Source organism: Geotrypetes seraphini, chromosome 1 (assembly GCF_902459505.1).
Source record: "Geotrypetes seraphini chromosome 1, aGeoSer1.1, whole genome shotgun sequence".
Taxonomy (NCBI): Eukaryota; Metazoa; Chordata; class Amphibia; order Gymnophiona; family Dermophiidae; genus Geotrypetes; species Geotrypetes seraphini.
Window position 1 is genome coordinate 393,131,531 of NC_047084.1, and position 24,507 is coordinate 393,156,037.

At 45.0% G+C, this 24,507-nt stretch overlaps 1 protein-coding gene across 6 annotated transcripts in view; it reads left to right on the forward strand.

The window, feature by feature from the left end:
• The window catches only part of YARS2 (tyrosyl-tRNA synthetase 2), a 136,439-nt gene that overhangs the window by 31,709 nt on the left and 80,223 nt on the right, over window positions 1–24,507 (forward strand). Inside the window, exons 3-6 of one of the 6 annotated variants that reach the window (XM_033917589.1) lie at window positions 18,767–18,922; window positions 19,018–19,188; window positions 19,890–20,085; window positions 21,395–21,518. In XM_033917589.1, the coding sequence (XP_033773480.1) occupies window positions 18,767–18,922; window positions 19,018–19,188; window positions 19,890–20,082 (520 nt within the window). In that variant the 3' untranslated portion in view covers window positions 20,083–20,085; window positions 21,395–21,518. Of the gene's footprint in view, window positions 1–18,766; window positions 18,923–19,017; window positions 19,257–19,889; window positions 20,321–21,317; window positions 21,519–24,507 lie in introns of those variants that run through there. The other 5 variants (XM_033917578.1, XR_004536726.1, XR_004536724.1 and 2 more) reach the window with 5 other exon arrangements.

A 24,507-nucleotide genomic window follows, 5' to 3' on the forward strand; every position in this document is an offset into this window, starting at 1 on the left:
TTCCGATGTTTCCTGGATATCTGATGACTCCTGTTTGGAAAGGCAGTTTCTCCTGTTGCAGAGGCTCCAGTTGAGTTCAGGGGTGTCGGCAACTGGTAGTGCTGACTTTGGGGGCAACACCTGGACTTTAATGCTGGAGTAGGCCTTTCAGAAGCAGGAGTATGTAAGGAACGCTGCTAATTGTTTGCCTGGATATGCAGGGAATAAAACCGTGAGAGGCATGGCAGCGGAGGAAGTGAAACGCTGCACTCAGTGCGGGAAGCTTCATTCTCCTTTGGGGGTTTGTTTGGCCGGCTGCGCGGGAGACGTGGCTGTTCTTTTGGCACCGGAGGGTGCGCTTCCTCCCTGCACAAAAGACGACATGCTTGGGGAGAAGAAGGCAGGACTGGCTCTGGTGGCGGTGATGGAAGTGTGGCCGAGCACTAAAGCAGCAGCTGTAGAATTGCTGACACAGGGAGCGGCAGCCTCGGAAAGGCTTGTGGCCTTTGGCAACCTCTCACCAGAGTTTGTGCTTCTGCTGCATAAGTTGTTGGGTTTTTTTTTGTTTGTTTTTTTGCAGTAGAGGGCAAACCTGGACAGGAGGGGGGATCTACGGAGGGAGCATAGCCCAAGGGGCATTGGTGCAGCCACAGTTTAGTGTGTGGGGGAGGTCAGAAAGGGGCCAAGAGGTGCAGGGTGCTGCCAGAGGCTGATGACTTCTCCAACCCTGATATCTCTCTTCCTCTGTTTGGTTCCAGGGGGGGGTGAGGGGGGTGGAGGCCGGGGTGCAGGACATGGATTCAGAGGAGGCTGAGGGGTATGATCCCTCGGCATTGCGCCTGTTCCATAGGGAGGAACTGGCGGCCTTTATTTCTAAAGCGATGGAGTGTCTGCACATTTCTTGCCGGATATAGGAGGGGAGCAGTGCTCAATCCCCTTATGGCTGGCACTAGGTGGCCGCCTAAAACCTTTCCTGTGCATGGGGCCATGCAGGGGTTGATTTCAGAGCAATTGACTATGCCAGAGTAAGGCCTCAAGGTAGCAAGGGCTATGCGTTTGTTGTATCCGGTGGCTCAGGAGGAGCAGGATAGGTTTAGGCTTCCAAAGATGGACGCTTTAGAGGCGGCAATGACTAGGAAAACCACTTTACCAGTCGAAGGAGGTGTAACTCTGAAGGACTCTCAGGATAGGAAGATTGAGTCTTCTTTAAGGTCTTCATTTGATGTGGTAGCCCTGACTCTGCAGGCGGCCGTGTGCAGTTCTTATGTGGCACGAGCTTGTCTTCAGTGAATCCAGCTGTTTACGGATGGGGTGGTAGAGTCCAGCAGAGCTCTGCCCCCAGACTTTCCAGATGTGGAGTCAGGGCTGGTGTGCTGCCTCAAAGTTGCGCCTGGTACGGGGCAGGTTACTGTTAGGAGAGACCCTGGATAAGTTGGTGAAGGATTTTGTGTTAAGTCTCGGAGGTTGCCGGAGGACAGGGTCTACAGGGGCATCTTGGTCTCCTTCATCTCGACTGCGTTTTCATGATACCAGGAGGTATACCCAGGGAAGTCCAAGCATATAGGGCTTCCTTTATCCCAGGACAAGCAGGCAGCATATTCTCAACATGTGAGTGACATTACCGACGGAGCCCCTAGCGGACATTTTCGCAAGCAGACTTGCTTGAAGACCTTCCCCTCCCACCCAGCCTAGGGCATGCGTCTCCTCAGCGTGTTCTCAGTTCAATGTTTTCCGCGGAGCCAGAAGCACTGCTCCCTTGCTGCACAATCTCGTCCCTCTTGCACCTCAGCTTTCTTTATTATTTTAATTTTAAGTTGCTGTGCTCGCATCTTTATTATTTTCGTATAATTTGACCGGGTTCACGGTCCTTCCCTGGCCGCCTGGCTTCACGGGGCCACAGCCGTGTTTTTCTTATGTTCCGGCCTCGTTCCGGATTTTAAAACTGCACCCAGTGTAACCGGGTTATCTCTATCACTGATCCCCATTGTTGGTGTATTGAGTGCCTGGGTGCAGAACACCGCGCTGAGTCGTGTCCCCATTGTGCGACTTTTCAAGCGCGGGCTCTTCGTCTCAGGTAGCCAAGATTCTTCAACTCTTTGGCCCTATGGATCCTTTGGGGCAGGCCTCGAGCTCGGTCTCGGCACCCTCGTTGGGCGCCTCGACCTTGAAGACCTTGGCCTCAGCTCCCTCGTTGGGTGCTTTTGGTCTTGAAGTCCTCGGCCTCGAAGTCCCCGTCGGCCTCGAAGGCTCCGGCCTCGGCCTCTTCTACTACTCCGGCCTTGGGTAAGTCTCCTCTTTCCTCCTCAGGTATGCCAGCAAAGAAGCCTTCCTCTGAGTCTCATGTCAGCGCCGCATCATCGGCGTCTTCGAGACATCTTTCTAAGCGTGCCTCCTCACGTAGGGAATACTCATCCTCGAGGTCACCCCCGAAGGAGCGCACTGCTGCACCCTCGACCCACCTTCCTTTGGTCTCAGTACCTATGTTCGAGGACATGCTTAAGGCTATTATTACCACACAGTTTTCCTCGGTGGTCAGCCAACTAGTTCCGATCTCGACGCCAGTTGTGGTATGCCCAGCCTTAGCATCACCTTATTTCTTGATGCATCGCCCGCAGGACTCGTTGGGTTGCCTCAAGCGATTCTTCTCCACTGAGGCGCCGAGGACTTTTAAGGGGTCCCGGCTGGATGCCCGTGTTTCCCCCGCTACTGTGGCGAGGCTTGCCTCTTCTAAAAAGCCCCGGTCTTCCCCGCCCTGTCGGGGCAGGTCTCCGACCTTGAGACCATCTACACACACACTTGTCCTCAAATTGGACTCTAGTGTTTGTTCCCCATCGCGAAGCTTGCCAACTTCTAAAGGGCCTCCTTCGAAGCCAGTTGGGGATTTTTCCTATACACCGTCTTCTCCGAAGCTTTCACCGGACTCCGGGGTCTTCCCCAGTCCATTTGGCTCGGGGCCGTTCTTCAATGCCTCCTACAGCCTTAGTCGAACCTCTTCCGTCTCCCATTCACGGGACTCTGAGGCTCCGGCTTACTATTCCAGAGAGGTTTCTTCCTCTTTCTCGGCTGCGCTCCGATCTCCTCCGACGGATGAATCCTCTTCTCAGACCTCCTCCTTTTCTCGTTCATCTCTGACATGGGCAGAGCTCTGAAATTGGATCTTCAGTCCGGCTCCCGCATTACGCAGGAATACCTGGCGGAACTGGAAGTAGACAATGTGCCTCGGGAAGCACTTTGCCTTCCCTTGCATCAGGTCCTTCGGCAGAGGTTTCTCTGGAACCTGGAGACACCTTATGCTGTCACCTGGAGACACCTTATGCTGTCACAGCTATTCCCTCCAAGTTGGAGTCCCGTTACCGGACTACCCCCGTTAAAGGGTTTGAGGGTGCTCTGCTTTCCCACCAATCCTTGAAGAAGTCTAACCCCTCGAAGATCTATGCTGCTGTCCCCCCTGGCAGGGAGGACCGGACGATGGACAAATTTGGTCGTCGCCTTTATCAGAACTCTATGATGGCGAACCGTGTCCTCAACTACAGTTTCTTCTTCTCGTCCTACCTTCGGTTCTGTATTGATGCCCTCTGCTCATTCTGGGAGGTCTTGCCAGAGCCTCGGCGCCAGGCGTTTCGTCTCCTTGTGGAGACCCTCTCTCAGCTCTACCTCTATATGTTTCAGGTCTCTTACAATGCCTTTGAATTATCCTCGAGAGTCACAGCCTTTGCGATCGCTATGCATTGCCTCGCTAGGCTCCGGCTTGCGGATATGGATAAGAATCTACAGGATCATCTTGCCAGTCTCCCGTGTATGGGTAATGAGCTCTTCGATGATTCCATCGAGGCAGTCACAAAGCTCCTCTCGGACCAAGAGCGGTCCTTTGCATCTCTGGTGAAACTTAATCTTAAGGTCCCTCCGGTTCGCCAATATAAAATTCCTCTCCGGAGGTATCCACAGAAATCCACTCCTGCTTTCTCTAGGCCTCCTTCAAAACGGCCTCCGTAGCAGTAGCAATGTCAACCTAAATCTCAGCCACTGGCCCCGGCCAAGTCCGGGCCGTCCTTTTGACAATTCCAGTTCAAGCCTTCGGGCTCCCTTCCTCATGGAGCCTTCCCCATTTCCCATCGGGGGTCGTCTCCATCATTTCTTTGCCCAATGGGAAAATCTTACCACCGACAGTTAGGTACTGTCTTATCATCAAGGAGGGGTACTCCCTCCAATTCCGTCACGTACCCCCGGACCTGCCTCCAAGAGAGTTTCCTTCTGCTCAGTCTCAGCTTCCTCTCTTTCTGCAGAAGCTCAGGCACTTCTTCGCCTGCGGGCGGTCGAGGAGGTTCCCCAGGCATAGTGGAACTCCGGATTTTACTCCCAGTACTTTCTGGTACCCAAGAAAACGGGGGATCTGCGTCCAATCCTGGACCTCCGTGCTCTGAACAAGTTTCTGGTATGGGAACGATTCAGAATGCTCACCCTTCCCACATTGTATCCCCTCTTTGACGAGGGGGACTGGATGTGCTCCCTGGACCTCAAGGAGGCGTACACACATATTCAGATACATCCGGCCTCTCGCCGGTATTTGAGATTCCGGGTGGGGATCTCCATCTCCAGTATCGTGTTCTTCCCTTCGGCCTGGTGGCCTCTCCGAGGGTCTTCACGAAATGTCTGGTTGTGGTGGCTGCGGCCCTGTGCCTCCGTAGCCTCCAGGTGTTTCCCTATCTCGACGACTGGTTAATCAAAGCGTCCTCTCGCTCCGAAGTCCTGCGAGCGACGGAACAGACATTATCCCAGGACAAGCAGGCAGCATATTCTTGACTGATGGGTGACAGCACCGATGGAGCCCCGGTACGGACAATTTTAGAGTGATTGCACTCTAAGAACTTGGAAAGTTCTAGCAGACCGCACCGCGCACGCGCGAGTGCCTTCCCGCCCGACAGAGGCACGTGGTCCCCAGTTTCTTAGTTTCCGCGGAGCTAAGAAGACGCGTTCTTTTCAACGGCCGTTGAAAAGATCTTTTTTCGCCTTCCCGCTCGCGAAAATTTTGTGAGGAAGAGTATCTTCCTTCTTTTATTATTTTTTTCTAAGTTTTTCTTAGTAAAAAACAAAAAAAAACTTTATTTTTTCTCTCGGGTTCGCCCCGGCGGGGCCTGTTGCCATCATCGAAGTCTCGGCTTTCGATTTGTCAGAGGCCGTCTTTACTTTCATGCCCCCTCAACCAGGGTTCAAGAAGTGCCAGCGGTGTGCATGGCCCATTTCTCTGACCGACCCGCACAACTGGTGCTTACAGTGCCTGGGTCCGGATCATAGGGCTTCCACTTGCACTCGTTGTGCAACTTTAAAGAAAAGAACATTGAAAAATAGACAAATTCAACAGAAGTTACTTTTCGGTGCCGACATGGCTGATTCTGTGGCATCGACACCGGCGTCGGCTCCTTCGCAATCGGCACCCACTTCTTCGATGCCACGCAACACCGCGCCGGCATCGCACCAGTCGGGTAAGCTGGCTAAGAAGCCTTCCCCGCTGGAGCGCCCTCCGGTCGCTGTGACAGCAAGTCCAGTCCTGCCGACCACGAAGCGCCCGCGCAAACGCTCCGCCCCCATAGAGGTGAGTGCCTCGTCCTCGGGCTCCTCATCCTCTGGGCGTCGAGCGGCACCACAGGTACCGCAGAAAAAGAAAGCGGTACCGGTGCCTTCCCTGGACGAGCGAATTGCAGCCGTCCTCCAAGTGCAACTTAAAGAGCAGTTGCAGCAGCTCCTTCCTGCTCTATTGGCACCGAACCTTCCAGTTCCAGTCCGGTCTGAGCCACCGGTACCGATGGTGGGGCAGCCTCTATTGTCCGCTTCCACTCTTATCGGTACCGGTCCATTCAGCTTCCTCGGCTTCCATGCCGGTCCTGGCACTGGAACCGAGAGCACATCAGGCTGTCCAAACTTCGGCACCCTTACAGCCTTTAACTTCTCCCGGTACCACTTCTTTGAGGTCAGGAAAGTCGGTACGTAAATCCCGACACCTTGAACCCTCGACACCGGATTCTCGGGATCGAAGTTTTCAAATCAGAGTTCCTGATCTGTGGGGCGACTCCGAAGAGCCTGTTCTCTCTGAGGGTGAATGTTCATCTGGTGAAGAGGATCCTTCTGTTCAAGATCCATCCTCTAAACCGGACATCTTTCCTGAAGGAGATGTGTGAGTCTCTTTCTATTCCCTTGGAGGCTGAGTCCAAGAAATCCAAAGCATTTATTGATGCACTGGACTTCGACCAGCCCCCAAGGGAATTTCAGAAATTACCCCTCCATGATATTCTGAGGGAGACTTTTTATAAAAATCTTGAGACTCCCTTAACTATTCCAGGAGCTCCTCGTAAACTGGACTCCTTATACAAAGTCATCCCCATCCCTGGATTTGATAAACCTCAGCTTCCACACGAGTCTCTATTGGTGGAATCTACTCTAAAAAAGTCTGCGGGAGCTAGTGTGTACGCCACAGTCCCTACTGGCAGAGAGGGGAAGGCCATGGACAAATTTGGTAAGAGGTTATACCAAAATGCTATGTAGGCTAACCGGTCCGGTAATTATGCTTTTCATTTCTCTTTTTATTTGAAGCACCTCATTCAGAATCTGGCTTCTTTTGAGAAATACCTACCTGACCGCAAGAGTTCCGCTTTTCGCCAATGTTCTTCCTCTCTTCTCCAGCTTCAAAAGTTCATGGTACGTTCTATCTATCTTGCCCGCCCCCCACCCAGGAGACCTGGTTCCAAAACCATATGGGTAGAGTAATTCTTCATAAAGCTTCTTTTTCCAGTTCAATATGTCTCCCATATGTTATTAAATTTTGCCCATTGATTAGTTAAAAGGGCTGAAAGTATATATTTTTCACACACTATTCCTAAACGTTCCCTCACATCTCTCAAAGTAGGTACATTTAACATACGCCAGTTATAAATGCCAAGTCCAAAAGTTTAGATTGAGAAAGTGTTAAACCTTCTATTCTTACTCCCAACAATGCCCTTTCAGGATTCCGCTTAAGTGGAGTCTGAATAATCTGCTTACATACTTAAAAACTTGCTCCCAAAACTTCTGGATCCTTTGACATTCCCACCACATATGACAGAATGTACCTCTTTCACCACATCCTTTCTAACAAGTAACATCACTCTGCTTAGTATATTTACTAATTAAAACCGGGGTAATGTACCAACGTACTAGAAGTTTAATAGCATTTTCCACCGAAGTGGCAGCCCTAGCTGTCTGAAAAAGATGTGATACAATTACCCCCATTCATCTATGGACCATTCTTTTCCCAAATCTTTTTCCCATGCTTTCATATATGATGTTTTGATAACTTTATCTTCATTTATAATTTTACATAACTACGAAACACGCCCTTTTGCTACTGGTTCTCCTAACCTTTTTTCAAATTCAGATTTCTTTAAATTTCCATTGCTCTTCATCTTATATGTTAATATATAATTTTTTACCTGTAAATAGAGGAAAGATCTCTCGTTTCTAATTGAAATTGATCCTGAATATCTGTAAAGGCTTTAACCTCACCTTCTTCAACTAGTTGGCCAAAACATTCTAAACCTTTTGCCTCCCATTTAAACATCCCACCTTCCCTACCTGGTGTAAAATCCGGTGTATATAATATAGAGGAGAAAAAAATACCTTTTTCTCTGCCTAAAAAATGTTTTCCTAACACTTTTCCAGATTTTCAGAGAACATTTACTGAAAGGATTATTTATATTTGTTAAATCTATTTCTCCCTGCCATGGTAAATATTTCAGTTTTCTTATACCTTCTTTCCCATCTAACATTGCTTGTTCTATTTTTACCCAAAGCTTAGGAAATGAATGCCATTCAACTATTGCTCTCAACTGTGCTGCTTTATAATAATTCTCCAAAGAAGGAAAACCTAGTCCTCCTTCCGCCTTAGATTTAAACATTGCCTGCTTTCCAACCCTTGGTTCTTTTCCTCCCCATATAAATCTCAATATCATATTATTCCATTTTTGAAAAAACTGTTATCCCAGGACAAGCAGGCAGCCTATTCTCACATATGGGTGACGTCATCAGCGGAGCCCAGATGCGGAAGCTTGCAAGCAGACTTGCTTGAAGAAGCTAGAAGTTTCGAGTTGACCGCACCGCGCATGCGCGAGTGCCTTCCCGCCCAGAGTAGGGCGCGTCTCCTCAGTTCTCAGTTTTCCGCGGAGCCAAGAAGTCCGTCTTTGATTCTCTGCGTTTAACTTTTCAACTTCATGCCTTCTCTACACCGTGGTTTGTGTTTTTTTCTTCACGAATCACTGTTCGTATGTTCTTCCACACCTCGAGGATTCAGCGGCTTCCATAGCCTCGTCCAAGTCTCACTATTCTTTTGAGGCCTTTTATCCGGCCGAAGCTTCATATTTGACCCAGGCTGCCTCGACAATCCCGAGTCCTTCTCGAGGCAAAACATTGCCAGATCAGCTATCTTTATCATCTTTTCTTCATCAGATGGTTGTGGACTTGGACCTTCTAAGGAGTATCTTGAAGTCATGCATCTTCCTCAACCTCCAGCAGAGTCACTTAAAGTGACGTACTTGCAATCTCACTTCGTATTCTACAGCCCTATAAGACAAACCAGAAACTGCTATCTTTTTGCATACCCAAGCATTACTTATTGTAAATATAAAACCTTTCTGGAAAGAACTTTCGCGTACCAAGCAAACAAACAACAACATTGGCTAGACAACTACATTAATAAAGCTAGACTGACCTACAACGCTTTTAGAAAACTCATAAAAACTGCCTTATTCGATAGATATATCACCTAAACAGAATCTTCACCAAACACTTTTGTCTTTTCTCGTCTTCCCAATATGCCCCCTCTGAAATCTTAATCAAACTGTATCTCGTAATTTCGGGACCTTTCACCTAATATGTCCCCTCTGAAAATTCTTAACAAACTGTATATTGTAATTTACGCTGTATTTTTGTAATTTTCGCTGTATTTTTTGTAATTCGCGACCTCTCAAAAAGGTCCTCTCGGAAATTTCTTAGCAAACTGTATATTTTATTTTTTCGCTTTCTTAAAGTTTCTGTACTCTGTATTTCCTCTTGACTATCTGCTTATTGTAACTCGCTGAATGTCCAGCTCTCTTGACTGTAAACCGCCTAGAAGTCGCAAGATTGTGGCGATATAGAAGAATAAAGTTATTATTATTATTATTATATATGACACATTTGAACTTACCTCCAGAGCCACGGCCATGTCTGTTGCCATGCGTCGTCTAGCCTGGCTCAGGGTGTCGGAGCTTGATGTCGACCATCAAGATCGCCTGGCTAATGCTCCATGCCTAGGGGATGAGCTGTTTGGCGACTCCATGGACTCCACCACACAAAAGTTGTCCGCACATGAGACTCGCTGGGACACTCTTCTTAAAACCAAGAAGATGACTCCACCTGTCCGGCCTTTTCGGCAGCAATCGGCCTATCAACGCCGCTATGTGGCTAGACCCTTCCTTAAAAGTGGTAGATACCAGAAGGCACGACATGTTCTCAATTGTGGCCCCCCAGACGTGGAACTCTTTGCCACAATATATAAAAAATGAAAAGGATCTCAGTCTTTTTAAAAATAAATTAAAAACTTTCCTTTTTAAAGATGCTTTTAATCTTTAATAGAAATACTCTTTTGCTGCAGTCAAGTTATCCCTCCCTATGTTTTTTCCTTGAATGTTCCCTTTTCTTCTCGCAACATCTAAAATGTAACTTTTCCCCTTTTTATCATTATGTGTCTTAGTATGTCCGTGTATAAGTCGGTTTCTTATTTAGTACTGGATACTATTAATATGTCTTTTAAAAGGATTAAGTTTGTTTTAAAATGTTCAAGTGTTTGTCTGCTTATGAGTTTTGATTTTAGTTTGTATATAATATTAGTATCTTGTTTTATAATGCTTATGTATCTTATTGTAAATCGCTTAGTAAATTATAGATAAGCGATTCATCAAATGAATAAATAAACATAAACCCTTACCACAGGTTCCTCAGCAGCCTAGGCGTCAGCGTCAGCAACAACGACAACCCCTTCGGACGCAACAACAACAACAACAGGTGAAACCTCCTCCACAGCAGAAGTCTACTCAACCCTTTTGACTTCATTCTCCAGGGCATAGCCAGTGTTTTACCATCCGCCCATTTGCCTCAGCCCTTAGGAGGACGTCTTTCTCTGTTCATCAGCCGTTGGGAGATCATCACCTCGGACCAGTGGGTCCTCAACATCATCCGCCACGGCTACTCTCTCAACTTTCAGACTCTTCCTACCCAAAGTCTGCCAAGAGAGTCTGCTTTGAACACTCCTCAGTCCTCCCTTCTTCTACAAGAAGTTCAATCCCTCCTTTTTCTGAACGCCATAGAGGAAGTTCCTCTAGATCAGAAGGGGCAGGGATTCTACTCCTGTTACTTTCTGGTTCCCAAAAAAACAGGAGATCTCAGATCCATTTTAGATCTTCGCGACCTCAACAAATGCTTGGTCAAAGAAAAGTTCAGAATGCTTTCTCTGGCCACTCTTTACCCTCTTCTCAATCAAGGTGACTGGCTATGCTCCCTCGATCTCAAAGAGGCATACACTCACATACCAGTCAATCTGGCCTCCAGACAGTTCCTCCGCTTCATGATCAATCACTGTCATTACCAGTACAAGGTGTTACCCTTCGGCCTTGCCTCCTCTCCCAGAGTGTTAACCAAATGTCTAATTGTGGTTGCTGTTTTTCTATGCTCTCATCATCTTCAGGTCTTTCCTTACCTGGACGACTGGCTAATCAAAGCCACTTCCTCTCAGGCAGTGCTCCTTGCCACCAACCAGACCATCCTTTTCCTGCAACTTCTGGGGTTCGAGATCAATCTACCCAAATCACATCTCATCCCTACTCAGAGACTTCAGTTCATAGGAGCAGTCCTAGACACAGTCCTCATGAGATCGTTCCTGCCGTCCAACCGTCTTCAGACTCTTCAATCTCTCTGTCAGCAGGTGCTCCCACAACGCTCCATCTCTGCCAAGCAAATGATGATACTCTTGGGGCACATGGTCTCAACAGTTCATGTCACCCCCTTCGCACGTCTTCACCTGCGCACTCCTCAATAGACCCTAGCTACCCAGTGGTCCCAAGCGATGGATCCTTGCTCATGACACATATTTGTGACATCATCTCTTCGTCAATCTCTACAATGGTGGTTGATATCTTCCAATCTCTCCAGAGGTCTTCTGTTCCATCTTCCTCTTCATCAACTAGTAATCACCACCGACGCCTCCCCTTATGCCTGGGGGGCTCATTTGAACGAGTTTCAAACTCAGGGCCTTTGGACGGCTCAGGAAAAGAAACATCACATCAATTTCCTGGAACTCCAGGCGATGTTTTATGCTCTCAAGGCTTTCCAACATCTTCTCTTTCCTCAAGTTCTACTCCTTTGCACAGACAATCAAGTTGCAATGTACTACATCAACAAACAGGGTGGGACAGGCTCTCGCCTCTTGTGTCAGGAAGCCCAAAAGATTTGGTCTTGGGCGACAGATCACCAATTATTCCTGAAGGCTATCTACATTCAAGGAGAGCAGAATTCTCCAACCCCACGAATGGGCTCTCGATCCTTTGACTCTCCAGTCCATTTTCGCTCAATGGGGCACTCCTCAGATAGACCTCTTTGCAGCTCCTCACAATCACCAGCTGCCCCACTTCTGCTCCAAACTCTTCTCACCGTCTGGCAGCGGATGCATTTCTCCTGGATTGGTCCAATCTGTTCCTGTATGCTTTCCCTCCTCTGCCTCTCATGTTACGAACCTTGTTCAAGCTCAAGAGAGAACAAGCCACCATGATTCTCATCGCTCCACGGTGGCCCAGGCAACATTGGTTCTCCCTTCTACTACAACTCAGTTCCAGGGAGCCCATTCTTCTTCCACTGTTTCCTTCTCTGCTTACCCAGCATCAGCAGACACTTCTGCATCCCAACCTACAGTCTCTGCACCTGACAGCTTGGTATCTCTCGGGCTGACCTCAGCTTATTCTCTTCTGTCTCAGCCCGTTCGTTCTATTCTGGATGCTTCCAGGAAACCGGCCACTCTTCAATGCTACCAACAGAAGTGGACCCGGTTCTCTTCCTGGTGTCTTCTTCATCATCATGATCCCACTTCGCTTGCAGTGGAGACCTTGTTAGATAATCTTCTTTCTTTGTCTGACTCTGGTCTCAAGTCTACTTCCATCAGAGTCCACCTCAGTGCTATTGCTGCTTTTCATGAGCCAGTTCATGGGAAACTTCTCTCAGCTCATCCTTTGGTTTCCAGATTCATGCGGGGCATTTTCAATGTGAAACCACCTCTTAAGCCCCCTCCTGTAGTCTGGGATCTCAATGTGGTTCTTTCCACCTTAATGAAGCCTCCGTTTGAACCTTTGGCTACAACTCCTTTCAAGTTTCTCACTTGGAAAGTGGTCTTCCTTATTGCCCTCACCTCTGCCAGGAGGGTCAGTGAGTTGCATGCACTAGTTGCTGATCCACCTTTTACAGTCTTTCATCATGACAAGGTGGTTTTGCGTACACATCCAAAGTTTCTCCCTAAGGTTGTCTCTGAATTTCATCTCAACCAATCGATTGTCCTGCCTGTATTCTTCCCGAAACCTCATTCTCATCCTGGAGAACAGGCTTTACATACTTTGGACTGTAAGAGGGCTTTAGCTTACTATTTAGAGCGTACTAAGCCCCACAGATCAACTCCCCAACTCTTTCTGTCCTTTGATCCAAATAAATTGGGACATCCCGTTTCTAAACGTACGTTGTCAAATTGGCTTGCAGCGTGCATTTCTTTTTGTTATGCTCAGTCCGGACTGACACTGGAAGGTTCTGTCACGGCCCATAGAGTTCGAGCTATGGCAGCATCTGTAGCTTTCCTCTGTTCCACTCCTATTGAGGAAATCTGCAAGGCTGCTACTTGGACCTCAGTTCATACTTTTACATCTCATTATTGTCTGGATGCTTTCTCCAGACGGGATGGACACTTCGGCCAGTCTGTTTTGCAACATTTATTTTCCTAATGGCCAACCTTCCCTCCATCCCTCTTTTTGTTAGCTTGGAGGTCACCCGTCAGTCAAGAATATGCTGCCTGCTTGTCCTGGGATAAAGCACAGTTACTTACCGTAACAGTTGTTATCCAGGGACAGCAGGCAGATATTCTTGCGTCCCACCCACCTCTCCGGGTTGGCTTCTTAGCTGGCTTATCTTAATTGGGGACCGCGCGCCTCCATCGGGCGGGAAGGCACGCGCGTGTGCGCGGTGCGGCCTGCTAGAACTTTCCAAGTTCTTAGAGTGCAATCACTCTAAAATTGTCCGTACCGGGGCTCCGTCGGTGCCGTCACCCATCAGTCAAGAATATCTGCCTGCTGTCCCTGGATAACACCTGTTACAATAAGTAACTGTGCTATCTTGCTCCTTCAGAGTCTCGGCTTCGAGGTGAACTTTCCTAGTCCCACCTCTGTCCGCCCCAGTCTCTCGAGTTCATCGGAGCAGTCCTGGACACAGTGCGTCTCCGCTCCTTCTTGCCTTGGCCTCATTAGGAGGCCCTTATCCGGTTGCACTCCGCGCCGGCTCAGCTCATGATGGTACTCCTAGGTCACATGGCCTCCACGGTTCACGTGACTCCTTTTGCCAACCTTCACCTCCGTATTCCTCAATGGACTTTGGCGTCCCAGTGGAACCTGGTTTGGGATCTTCTCTCTCGACGCATTGTCGTGGCTCTTTCATTGAGGAAGTCTCTCCGTTGGTGGATGCTCTCTTCCAATCTTTCCAGAGATTTTCTATTCCATGGTCCTCCTCCGCAGAAGGTCCTCACAAGGGACTCGTTGACCTATGCTTGGGGGGCTCATCTGGACGGTCTGCGCACCCAGGGTCTTTAGTTCTGGGCCGACCGCCTTTGTCACATCAATGTTCTGGAGCTTCGAGGGATTTTCCTCGCTCTAAAAGCTTTTTGTCATCTACTTCGCGACTGGGTAGTGCTTGTTCGCGCGGACAACCAGGTCGCCATGTATTATATCAACAAACAGGAGGGCACTGGGTCCATGTCCCTGTGCCAGGAGGCAATGCGGCTCTGGGATTGGGCCATCCGCCGCAATATATTCATTCGAGCTGTCTACATTCAGGGCCAGCAGAACTGTCTGGCAGACAAGTTGAGTCGTCTTCTGCAGCCTCACGAGTGGTTTCTCCACTCCGTAACCCTGCGTCAGGTGTTTGCTCGCTGGGGGACTCCGGACATCGATCTGTTCGCGTCCCCCCTCAATCACAAGTTGCCCCGCTTCTGCTCCAGGGTTTACACCCCTCTTAGGATCGAGGCGGATGCTTTCCTTCTAGATTGGATGAATGCGTTCCTGTATGCGTTCCCTCCATTCCCCCTGATTCTGCAGACTCTCATCAAACGCAAGTCTTCGCCTGCCACCATGATTCTGATAGCTCCTTGGTGGCCCAGACAACCTTGGTTCTCTCTTCTGTTGCAACTCAGCCAGGGAGCCGCCTCTTCTACCTATATTTCCTTCTCTGCTTACGCAGAGTCAGGGGTCTCTGCTTCATCCCAACCTCCAGTCTCTGCACTTAACAGCTTGGTTTCTCGAGACTTAATACCCTCGTTCCAGCTCTCTCAGCCTGTCCTGGATGTCCTGGAGGCATCTCATAAGGAGTCCACTCGCCAATGTTACCATTAGAAGTGGACCCGCGTTTCCTCCTGGTGTGCTGCTCGACAGCTGGAGCCTCTATCTGCCTCCTTATCTGCTGTCCTGGAATATCTGTCTGGCGCTGGACTCCAGTCCTCTTCGGTTCGAGTCCACCTTAGTGCCATTGCTGCTTTTCATCAGCCGATTGACGGGAAGCCTATCTCTGTTCATCCTGTGGTCTCCCGCTTCATGAAAGGACTTTTCCACGTTCATCCACCCCTTAAACCTCCTCTAAACCTCCTCCAGTGGTTTAGGACCTAAACATGGTCCTTGCACGATTGATGAAACCCCCGTTTGAGCCGCTGGCACGGGCTCACTTGAAGTTTCTTACTTGGAAGGTTGTGTTCCTTATTGCTCTCACTTCTGCCCATCGGGTCAGTGAGCTTCAAGCCTTGGTTGCGGACCCACCTTTCACCGTCTTCCATCATGATCAGGTGGTCCTCTGTACACATCCTAAGTTCTTGCCCAAGATTGTTTCTGATTTTCACATCAACCAATCCATTGTTCTTCCTGTGTTTTTCTGAAACCCCATTCTCACCCTGGAGAAGCGGCTCTGCATTCTCTTGATTGTAAGCGTGCGCTGGCCTACTTGAAGCGCAGCGCTCCTCACTGTACTGCTCCCCAGCTGTTCTTCTCCTTCGATCCCAATCGTTTGGGTCGCTCTGTTTCTAAGCGGACCATTTCTAACTGGTTGGCCGCTTGTATCTCTTTCTGTTACTCTTCACATCTGGATATAGGAAGATTTTTGAAGGGGGCACGCAGATTGTGACTCCCGTTAAGGCAGCCATTTCCATCTTGGAATTTGAACATCATACTGAGGGGCCTTAGCAGAGCTCTGTCTGAGACCTCGCAGGAGTCATATCTTCTGAATTTGACAGTGAAGATGGTTATTTTGGTGGCCATTGTCTTTACGAGGAGAATTTTAGAGATACAGGCTTTGTCTTGCAGAAATCTATTTCTCGGGATTATGGAGTGGGGGTGTTAATTCAAACTGTACCCTCATTCTTACTTAAGGTGGTCTCAGCATTTCATATTAACCCTTTAATTGGCAGATGGTGAAATGGCTGCTTTACGTAACTTGATGTTGAATGAGAGCAACAGTACCAAGTAACAGGCATTTGGGGATGCAGATCTCCCATAAGAGCCATAGAAGACACATGTTGCTTCTGAGCAACAATGCCAAACAATGGGTTAATCAAGAGGTCAGGCTACCCACTTGTCCATAGGATCCCAGAAGAATGACAAAATGTTGAAAGTACTAGATGTGAGGAGATCCATCTTTTGATACTTGAAAGTGATGAATGACTTTTGTCTTTCAGATCATTTTGTGTTAAATGTGTTAAAGGCGAGGCAAGCTGGAATCCAAGGCGACAATTGTCATATGGATCTGTATAGCTATATCTGTATATGGCTGTATGGCTATATTCAGCAAAGCCTTTGATACAGTTCTTCATAGGAGGCTGTTGAACAAACTTGAAGGGCTGAAGTTAGGACCCAAAGTGGTGAACTGGGTCAGAAACTGGCTGTCGGACAGACGCCAGAGGGTGGTGGTTAATGGAAGTCGCTCGAAGGAAGGAAAGGTGACTAGTGGAGTCCCTCGGGGTTCGGTGCTGGGGCCAATCCGGTTCAATATGTTTGTGAGTGACATTGCTGAAGGGTTAGAAGGAAAAGTCTGCCTTTTTGCAGATGATACCAAGATTTGTAACAGAGTAGACACCAAAGAGGGAGTGGAAAAGATGAAAAAGGATCTGCAAAAGTTAGAGGAATGGTCTAATGCCTGGCAACTAAAATTCAATGCAAAGAAATGCAGAGTAATGCATTTGGGGATTAATAATAGGAAGGAACTGTATATGCTGGGAGGAGAGAAGCTGATGTGCATGGACGGGGAGAGGGACCTTGGGGTTATAGTGTCCGAAGATCTAAAGGCGAAAAAACAGTGTGACAAGGCAGTGGCTGCTGCCAGAAGGATGCTGGGCTGTATAAAGAGAGGCATAGTCAGTAGAAGGAAGAAGGTGTTGATGCCCCTGTACAGGTCATTGGTGAGGCCCCACTTGGAGTATTGTGTTCAGTTTTGGAGACCATATCTGGCGAAAGACGTAAGAAGACTTGAGGCGGTCCAGAGGAGGGCGACGAAAATGATAGGAGGCTTGCGCCAGAAGACGTATGAGGAGAGACTGGAAGCCCTGAATATATATACCCTAGAGGAAAGGAGAGACAGGTGAGATATGATTCAGACGTTCAAATACTTGAAGGGTATTAACGTAGAACAAAATCTTTTCCAGAGAAAGGAAAATGGTAAAACCAGAGGACATAATTTGAGGTTGAGGGGTGTTAGATTCAGGGGCAATGTTAGGAAATTCTACTTTATGGAGAGGGTAGTGGATGCCTGGAATGCGCTCCCGAGAGAAGTGGTGGAGAGTAAAACTGTGACTGAATTCAAAGAAGCGTGGGATGAACACAGAAGATTTAGAATCGGAAAATAATATTAAATATTGAACTAGGCCAGTTACTGGGCAGACTTGCACGGTCTGTGTCTGTGTATGGCCGTTTGGTGGTAGATGGGCAGGGGAGGGTGTAGATGGGCTGGAGTAAGTCTTAACAGAGATTTCGGCAGTTGGAACCCAAGCACAGTACCGGGTAAAGCTTTGGATTCTTGCCCAGAAATAGCTAAGAAGAAAAAATTTAATTTAATTTAAAAAAAAAATAATAATAATTTAAATTGAATCAGATTGGGCAGACTGGATGGACCATTCGGGTCTTTATCTGACGTCATCTACTATGTTACTATGTTATCTTAGACATACATTGGCTGTGGAAAACGGCCTCCAATCTCTGTGAGAGTGTTCTCTACCAGAAGTGTAGTGTCTTCATGGATGGAGATGTGAGCAATTTTTCTTGAAAAAAATTTATAAGGCAACTACATGGTCCACTCTCCACACATTTATGAGATTTTATAGAGTTGGATTTAACAGTGAGAGATGATACTGAATTTAGTTCCTTGGTGATAAAGGTCAGGCTCATCTGTCCCAGATGAGTCAGGAGATTGTTTTGGTATGTCACTTATTGTCAGGACTCGTATGCTTTATGTAACAGAAGGAAAGATTAGGTACTTACCTTGATAATCTTCTTTCTGTTAACACAGCATATGAGTCCTGACAACCTGCCCTATCAGTGGGATTTGCCTATGTATTCTCTGGATCAGAGTTCAGTGTCCACTACTGAAGATTTCATGCTGTCAGTAAAAAAATAAAAATGAAAGAATGAAGGGAGAGTGCTTCAAGGTGAAAGACCCTGCAAGCTTCATGAGGTTAACGCATGTTGAATTTTTGGTGGGTGGTTTTTGGTTCTTGTGCCCTAAGTTATTTCAGATGTTATTTAACCTGTTTGTTATTTCATACAGAACAGAATTGTGTTTGTGGGGAGATTCCCCTCCCCCTTCTTGTTTTCTGTGTTTTAGTGCTGTTCGATTGCTTTGTATCAATTAAAGGGGTCTACACAGCACTAGAAAAGGAGGCGGAGCTGAAAATTTTAAATTTCACCTTCAAGCATCTCGCAGGTATGGGATATTCACTTACTCTCAGGACTCTTATGCTGTGTAACAGAAAGAAGATTATCAAGGTAAGTATCTAATCTTCTGTTCTCATTGCAAGCTTCCTAGGCTCACAAACAACTACCCTCTGTAATTTTTCCTTTTTTACATAAATAAATAAAGTACAATTTTATGTGTCTAAATATCCAATATTGATTCTGTCCTCTAAAGCAGTAGTTCCCAATCCTGTCCTAGAGGACCACCAGGCCAATCGGGTTTTCAGGCCATCCCTAATGAATATGCATGGAGCAAATTTGCATGCCTGTCACTTCCATTATATGCAAATCTTTCTCATGCATATTCATTAGGGCTAGCCTGAAAACCCGATTGGCCTGGTGGTCCTCCAGGACAGGGTTGGGAACCACTGCTCTAAAGTAATTCTTGATTTTACTTATAGATTAATCTGTGGGCAACAAGGTAAACAGTATTACTGCATCTATCTGAAATTGAAAAGTACCTGTATATTTGAAGCTACTCTTGTGTGTTTCTTTTCAAGACTTTTGAAACTTTTCACTTTTTTGCCTCTTCCGGAGATTGTGCACATCATGGACATGCACAATAAAGAGCCAGAGAAGCGAGGGGCTCAGAAACGCCTTGCAGCAGAAGTAACCAAGCTTGTTCATGGCAAAGAGGGGCTGGAATCTGCCAAAAGGTAATCTGAATATGTCTGCATTGAAATAATGTATGGGCTGAGATAAAAGGCATGACAAATGAAGCAAATTGTGTTGTATTTAAACACTTTTGCAGATGCACAACTGCACTTTACCACAGCAGTTTGGATGCACTGGAGGCCATGAGTGATCAGGAGCTGAAGGAGCTCTTCAGAGAAACTCCATTCAAAGAATTAATGCTTGAACCTGGAATGACAGTACTGGATGTGTGTCGCAAAGCCTGTGCCATTCCAGATGGAGCCAGAGGGTAGGCAGTCGTCTCTTGCCTTTTCAGTAATAGTAGCAGCTATTCAGGATGGGATATAGTACATCCAGGTACTGTAGGTATTTCTCTGTAAGTCATGATTGTATCTAAAACTGTGATCTTCCTTTAAAGTGATACATGCACTCTTAGCTGCAGAATATTTTGTACTCAGGATAGCCCTAATGAATATGCATGGAGCAGATTTGCATGCCTGTCACTTCCATAGCTATTCACATCTGCTGGATCAGAACATCAGCATTTTAACAGAATGTGAGTGAAGGGTTTACAGATTGACAATAATTTCTGTAAAATCAACGGATAGGGTCAAAATTTTGGGTTGGTAGAAAAGGATGTAGAATGGCTGAAGATGAGGCCAGGGCCATTTAGTCATAGACAGATCATACCCATATTAGTTTTCACATCCTTATTTTCTATAATACCAGTGTTTAATAACTAAAAAACTGCTTCTTGTTGTTGCTGTATTTTAGTAAAATTTTCACAACAGCCAAAATTACTTTTTTCACTATATGTAGTGCAAGGGGGTATTCATGTAAATTGCCCTATGGAAGTGAAATGAAAATGATTATATGAAGGATGTGCTCACTAATGGTGGAGAGTAGGATTTCTAATATGTGAATTTTGCTGAATGATTTATTTTATAGAAAAGTACCTTTATCTTTGAATGGTTTGTCACTTTCTTCTAGCTTTGAGATGATAACAGAAGGAGGAGTGAGAATAAACCACCACAAAGTATGGAATCCACAAGAGGTTCTTATCCTGGGACAGCACATACTCAAGAATGGATTATCTCTCCTTACGATTGGAAAGAAACACTTCTATGTTGTAAAGTGGCTTCAACTGGCACCTGCAATAGAATCTTTCAGATCCTGCAAATAAAAAGTACATTTCATCTTCAATCCCTCTGTATACTGGACATAGCTATGTTTCTCAGTGCTCCTGCAGTGAAGGACCTACTTTCTGTCTAACAAAGTAGGGGAGATTTCACAGCTTTGCAGGCATTCCTGTATATAATAAAAAGATGGGCTCTCTAATATCTTTGCCCGGATCAGTTTGAGGCCAACTGAGGGTGTTCAGGCCCTGATTGGTGTATTGTAGCCAGCGAATTGATTGACTGGTGAGTGACCAGAGAATTTGAGCGGTAGTATTTCTAATAATTTTGCTTGCCATTTAAGGCAGACATTGATTTTAAATACTGACAGAGCAAAATAGTTGATAAAATAACCCTACTGCTAGGGAAATTGTAGGGCAAAATTAATTTTAGGAACTGGATAATGGAAAAAGTAAGATATCTTCAAAAGAACAGTTAAGACATAATGGATTTATTTTTTTATTAATGATGCCTTACTTATATAGTGTACACTACAGAGTAACATAAGCAGGTGGGGCTTCTTGGGGCATTTTTGATTGGAGGGATGTCTATCAGTTTGAAATGAAACATTTCTATCCTGCTCTAATAACCTTATATATAGAATTAGGGCAAGATCAAGGCCAGAAGCAATTTTGGGTGGAGTCAGAAAAAAATGTACTGACTCCAATTTCAGCTTCAAAATAAAAACTTACATAAAAATATATGGCCTCGAAAAACAAAAAAGGAATTTACCAACAAACAATATATGATATGATATGAAAAATAGTTGGTAATAATTATCTTGGATAAATCACCATTGGAGGCACGTGGCACTTTGGAGAAGTCAAACAGACATTCCAAAAAGTAAGTTAATTCCATTCCTCTTACTTTTTGGAATGTCTGTTTGACTTCTCCAAAGTGCCACGTGCCTCCAATGGTGATTTATCCAAGATAATTATTACCAACTATTTTTCATATCATATATTGTTTGTTGATCAAAATATATGGTACATTTATCATTTTATACTTGTATATAAGTTATATTTATCTGTACTTTAGATCCAGGACAAAAAAATATAAAGCCTAATACCAGTAGAAGTAATTTCTTTTTTCCTTTTGCTCCTTGTTCTCTTTCCCACCCCCTACTCCTACTCCCTCTGATCTTTTTCCATTTTTCCCTCCTGCATAGGCATAATTTGATGTTTTATATTTGGGGCAGGGCGTTTAATAGTTCTTTGTTTGCTCCACTCCTTATACTTTTTAGCTGTTGATTCCTTCACCTCTGGCAGGGATGGCCCCCACAGCCCACCATCACTTCTCTGTATTGATCTTTCCTTGCAGATGTGGAGCTCTATTGGACCGGATTGATGATTGGACTTAGCACCAGATTGGAATTTATTTTGCTCATCCTCCAATTTGTATATTTTAATTTTATTCCTTTTATCTTTTTTTTTTTTTAATTATTTGAATTGTACCTTTCCCTCACAATTCTTGGAATTTTGTTATCTTTTCTATTTTAATAATTGTTTACTCAGGTACTTAACTAGATTGTGAGCCTTTGTGACTGATACGGAAGTTCTAAGTACCTGTATTTTTTTATTTTATTTTAATATTTATTCAATTTTATAACTTTACAAGAATGTACATCTTGCTTAGGATAATACAGCAGGAATAAATGTTAAACATCACATTTTACAAAAAATAAAAAGGCAATACAGATAAGCTTTCTTAGACCACAAATAAGGCAAGTACCTGTATTTTATTGTAAACCGCTTAGATCTGTAATATGCTTAAGCGGTATATCAAATGTTAATGAAACAAACATAAAAACGTCCAGTCCTTCAACTATATCAGTTCTCTGGATGCTTCTATGCTGTGTAGTGATGAATATATTCCTCAAATTTCACATCGTTGGCCTACTCATATACAGTCATGTGAAAAAATTAGGACACCCCATGAAATATTCAGATCTTATTTTCTATCACGGATGTAATTCACCCTTCTATGTCTTCCTAACCTATTTAAATTGTATTTCTTTCCTTTTATCTGTTATAATCATTGTTAGTCCATAACATCTATATGTGTATTTATGATGTTTTGTATATGACTAATGTTTGTATATCCCCTATTTTTAAAAATAATTTTATTACTGTAAATGGCTTAGAAATTTGATAAGCGGGATAACAAATTTTAAAAAACTTGGAAACATATTGATGTCAAATCTTTTTTTCTTTCTTTATCTCTGCAGGTAAAACAACAAAATTTTTCCTTGATTTACTCATGAAACAAAGGATATCCACAAAATGTGTATTCTAACTGAGGAATAAATTAGGACACCCTACACCCTAATAGCTAGTATTACCCCCTTTGGCTGAAATAACTGCAGTGAGATGCTTCTTGTAGCCTTCTACCAGTCTCTTGACATCGGTCTGAGGAAAGTTTGGCCCATTCCTCAATGCAGAATTCTTTCAGCTGTGAGATTTTTGAGGGGGTTTCTTTTTTATACAGCCCATTTCAAATCACCCACAGCATCTCAATTGAATTAAGATCATGGCTTTGACTCAGCCACTCCAGGACTTTCAATTTCTTAGTTTTCAGCCAGTCTGGTATGTTTTGGGTCATTGTCGTGTTGCAAGGTCCAGTTCTGCTTCAGCGTTAATTTTCTTACATATGGTCTCACATGTTCCTCAAGCACCCTCTGATACATGGTAGAATTCATGGTGGATTCTATGAGGTGAGCTAGCCAGGTCCTGCTGCAGCAAAGCATCCCCAAACCATGATACTTCCACCTCCATGCTTCACAGTTAGTATGAGGTTCTTTTCCTGGAATGCTGTTTTTAGTGTACGCCAACTATGTCCTCTCTTCTAGTGTCCAATAATTCAATTTTAGACTCATCTGTCCATAGAACACTATTCCAAAAGTCCTGTTGTGTCTACGTTCTCTCTGGCAAACTTCAGTCTAGCCTTTATGTTTCTCTTGGGGAGCAAAGGTTTCCTACTTGCACATCTCCCATGCAAGTTAAATTTGTGCAGTCTCTTTCTAATTGTAGAGGCATACAATTTCACATCAACAGTAGAAAGAGCCTGGGTTTTTTGGAGACTTCTTTTAGCGTCTTGCGAACTGTTCTGGGGGTCAACTTGCTTGGCCAGCCAGACCTGGGCATGTTGGCAGTTGTTTGGAAAGTCCTGCACTTGTACACTATTTTCTGCACCGTGGAATGGCTAATGTCAAATTCTTTCGAGATCTTTTTAAATCCCTTACCAGACTTATAAGCTGCTACAATGTTCTTTCTGAAGGCCTCAGACAGCTCTTTTGAACTCACCGTAGTGTTCACTCTCACCACAGAAGTCTTGAGCACATCAAACTAAATGTCTGAAGTTTAAGTAGGGTAAACCTCCTTCAAAATGCTAAGTAACGATGTTCTGATCATGTGCACCTGATGTGATATACCTGTGTGTGATTTGAGACACTTTAAGTGGGAGGATATGTGGGGATGTCCTAATTTATTCCTCAGAATACACATTTTTGTGGATATCTTTTGTTTCATGAGTAAATCAAGGAAAATATTTGTTGTTTACCTGCAATTAAACACTTTCTTTTCCAGAGATAAATAAAAAAAGATTTGACATCGATATGTGAACATTTCTTAAGAAAGAACTGACTATTTCATGGGGTGTCCTAATTTCTTTACATGACTATATAGTTCACCAGTCTAAAATGTAAGAAGCTTTACTGGCCAATTTGGTAGCTCTAATACAGCAGAAATTTTGTATAGTCCACAAGAACAGATTAGTTTCACAGATGCTGGGAACAGACTGAGACTTGGCATTTCAAGTAATAACGCTGCTGGTCTCTCATTTCCACACAGTACTCTCTCACTCTACAGTTCTCAACAGTATTCACAACTATTTATCTCGGGTATTAACTCATCTTTTCTACAATTTTGACAATAGTCTAGCCCACTTCATCAGGAAACAATCATTTGAGAACTTATTCCAATCAAAAAGGCTCCAAATTTTTAAACGGAAATGTCAGCATAAATAAGGGATATTTTTTTTTTCCCCAAGAAAGTTTTTATTCAGGTAACAACATAAGTAAGAAAAGATGAAAGGCTAGGATATTTCTGCTTGTTAGCCTTCATAGAAGGAGTATAGTGGGTTTGTTCTATTTCCAGGGGTATATCCAGATTCAGATCTAGTAGCCTTGGGAGGAGCCGTTCGAAGAATTTAACAGGATCAGAACCTTCAGCTCCTTCCCTAATGGCCAATATTCTTATATTGTTTCTTCTGGACCTATTGTTTAGGTCTTCTAGGTCCTTTTTCAGGATTTCGATGTCTTTGGTTTTTTTTTAGGAGAAAGTAAATGTTTGTTGAATTAGCATTGCGATGTGTTTCAGTAGTTTGGGTTTTTTTTTTTTGTTTGAAATATTTTTATTCAAAAAGCAAGCAGACAT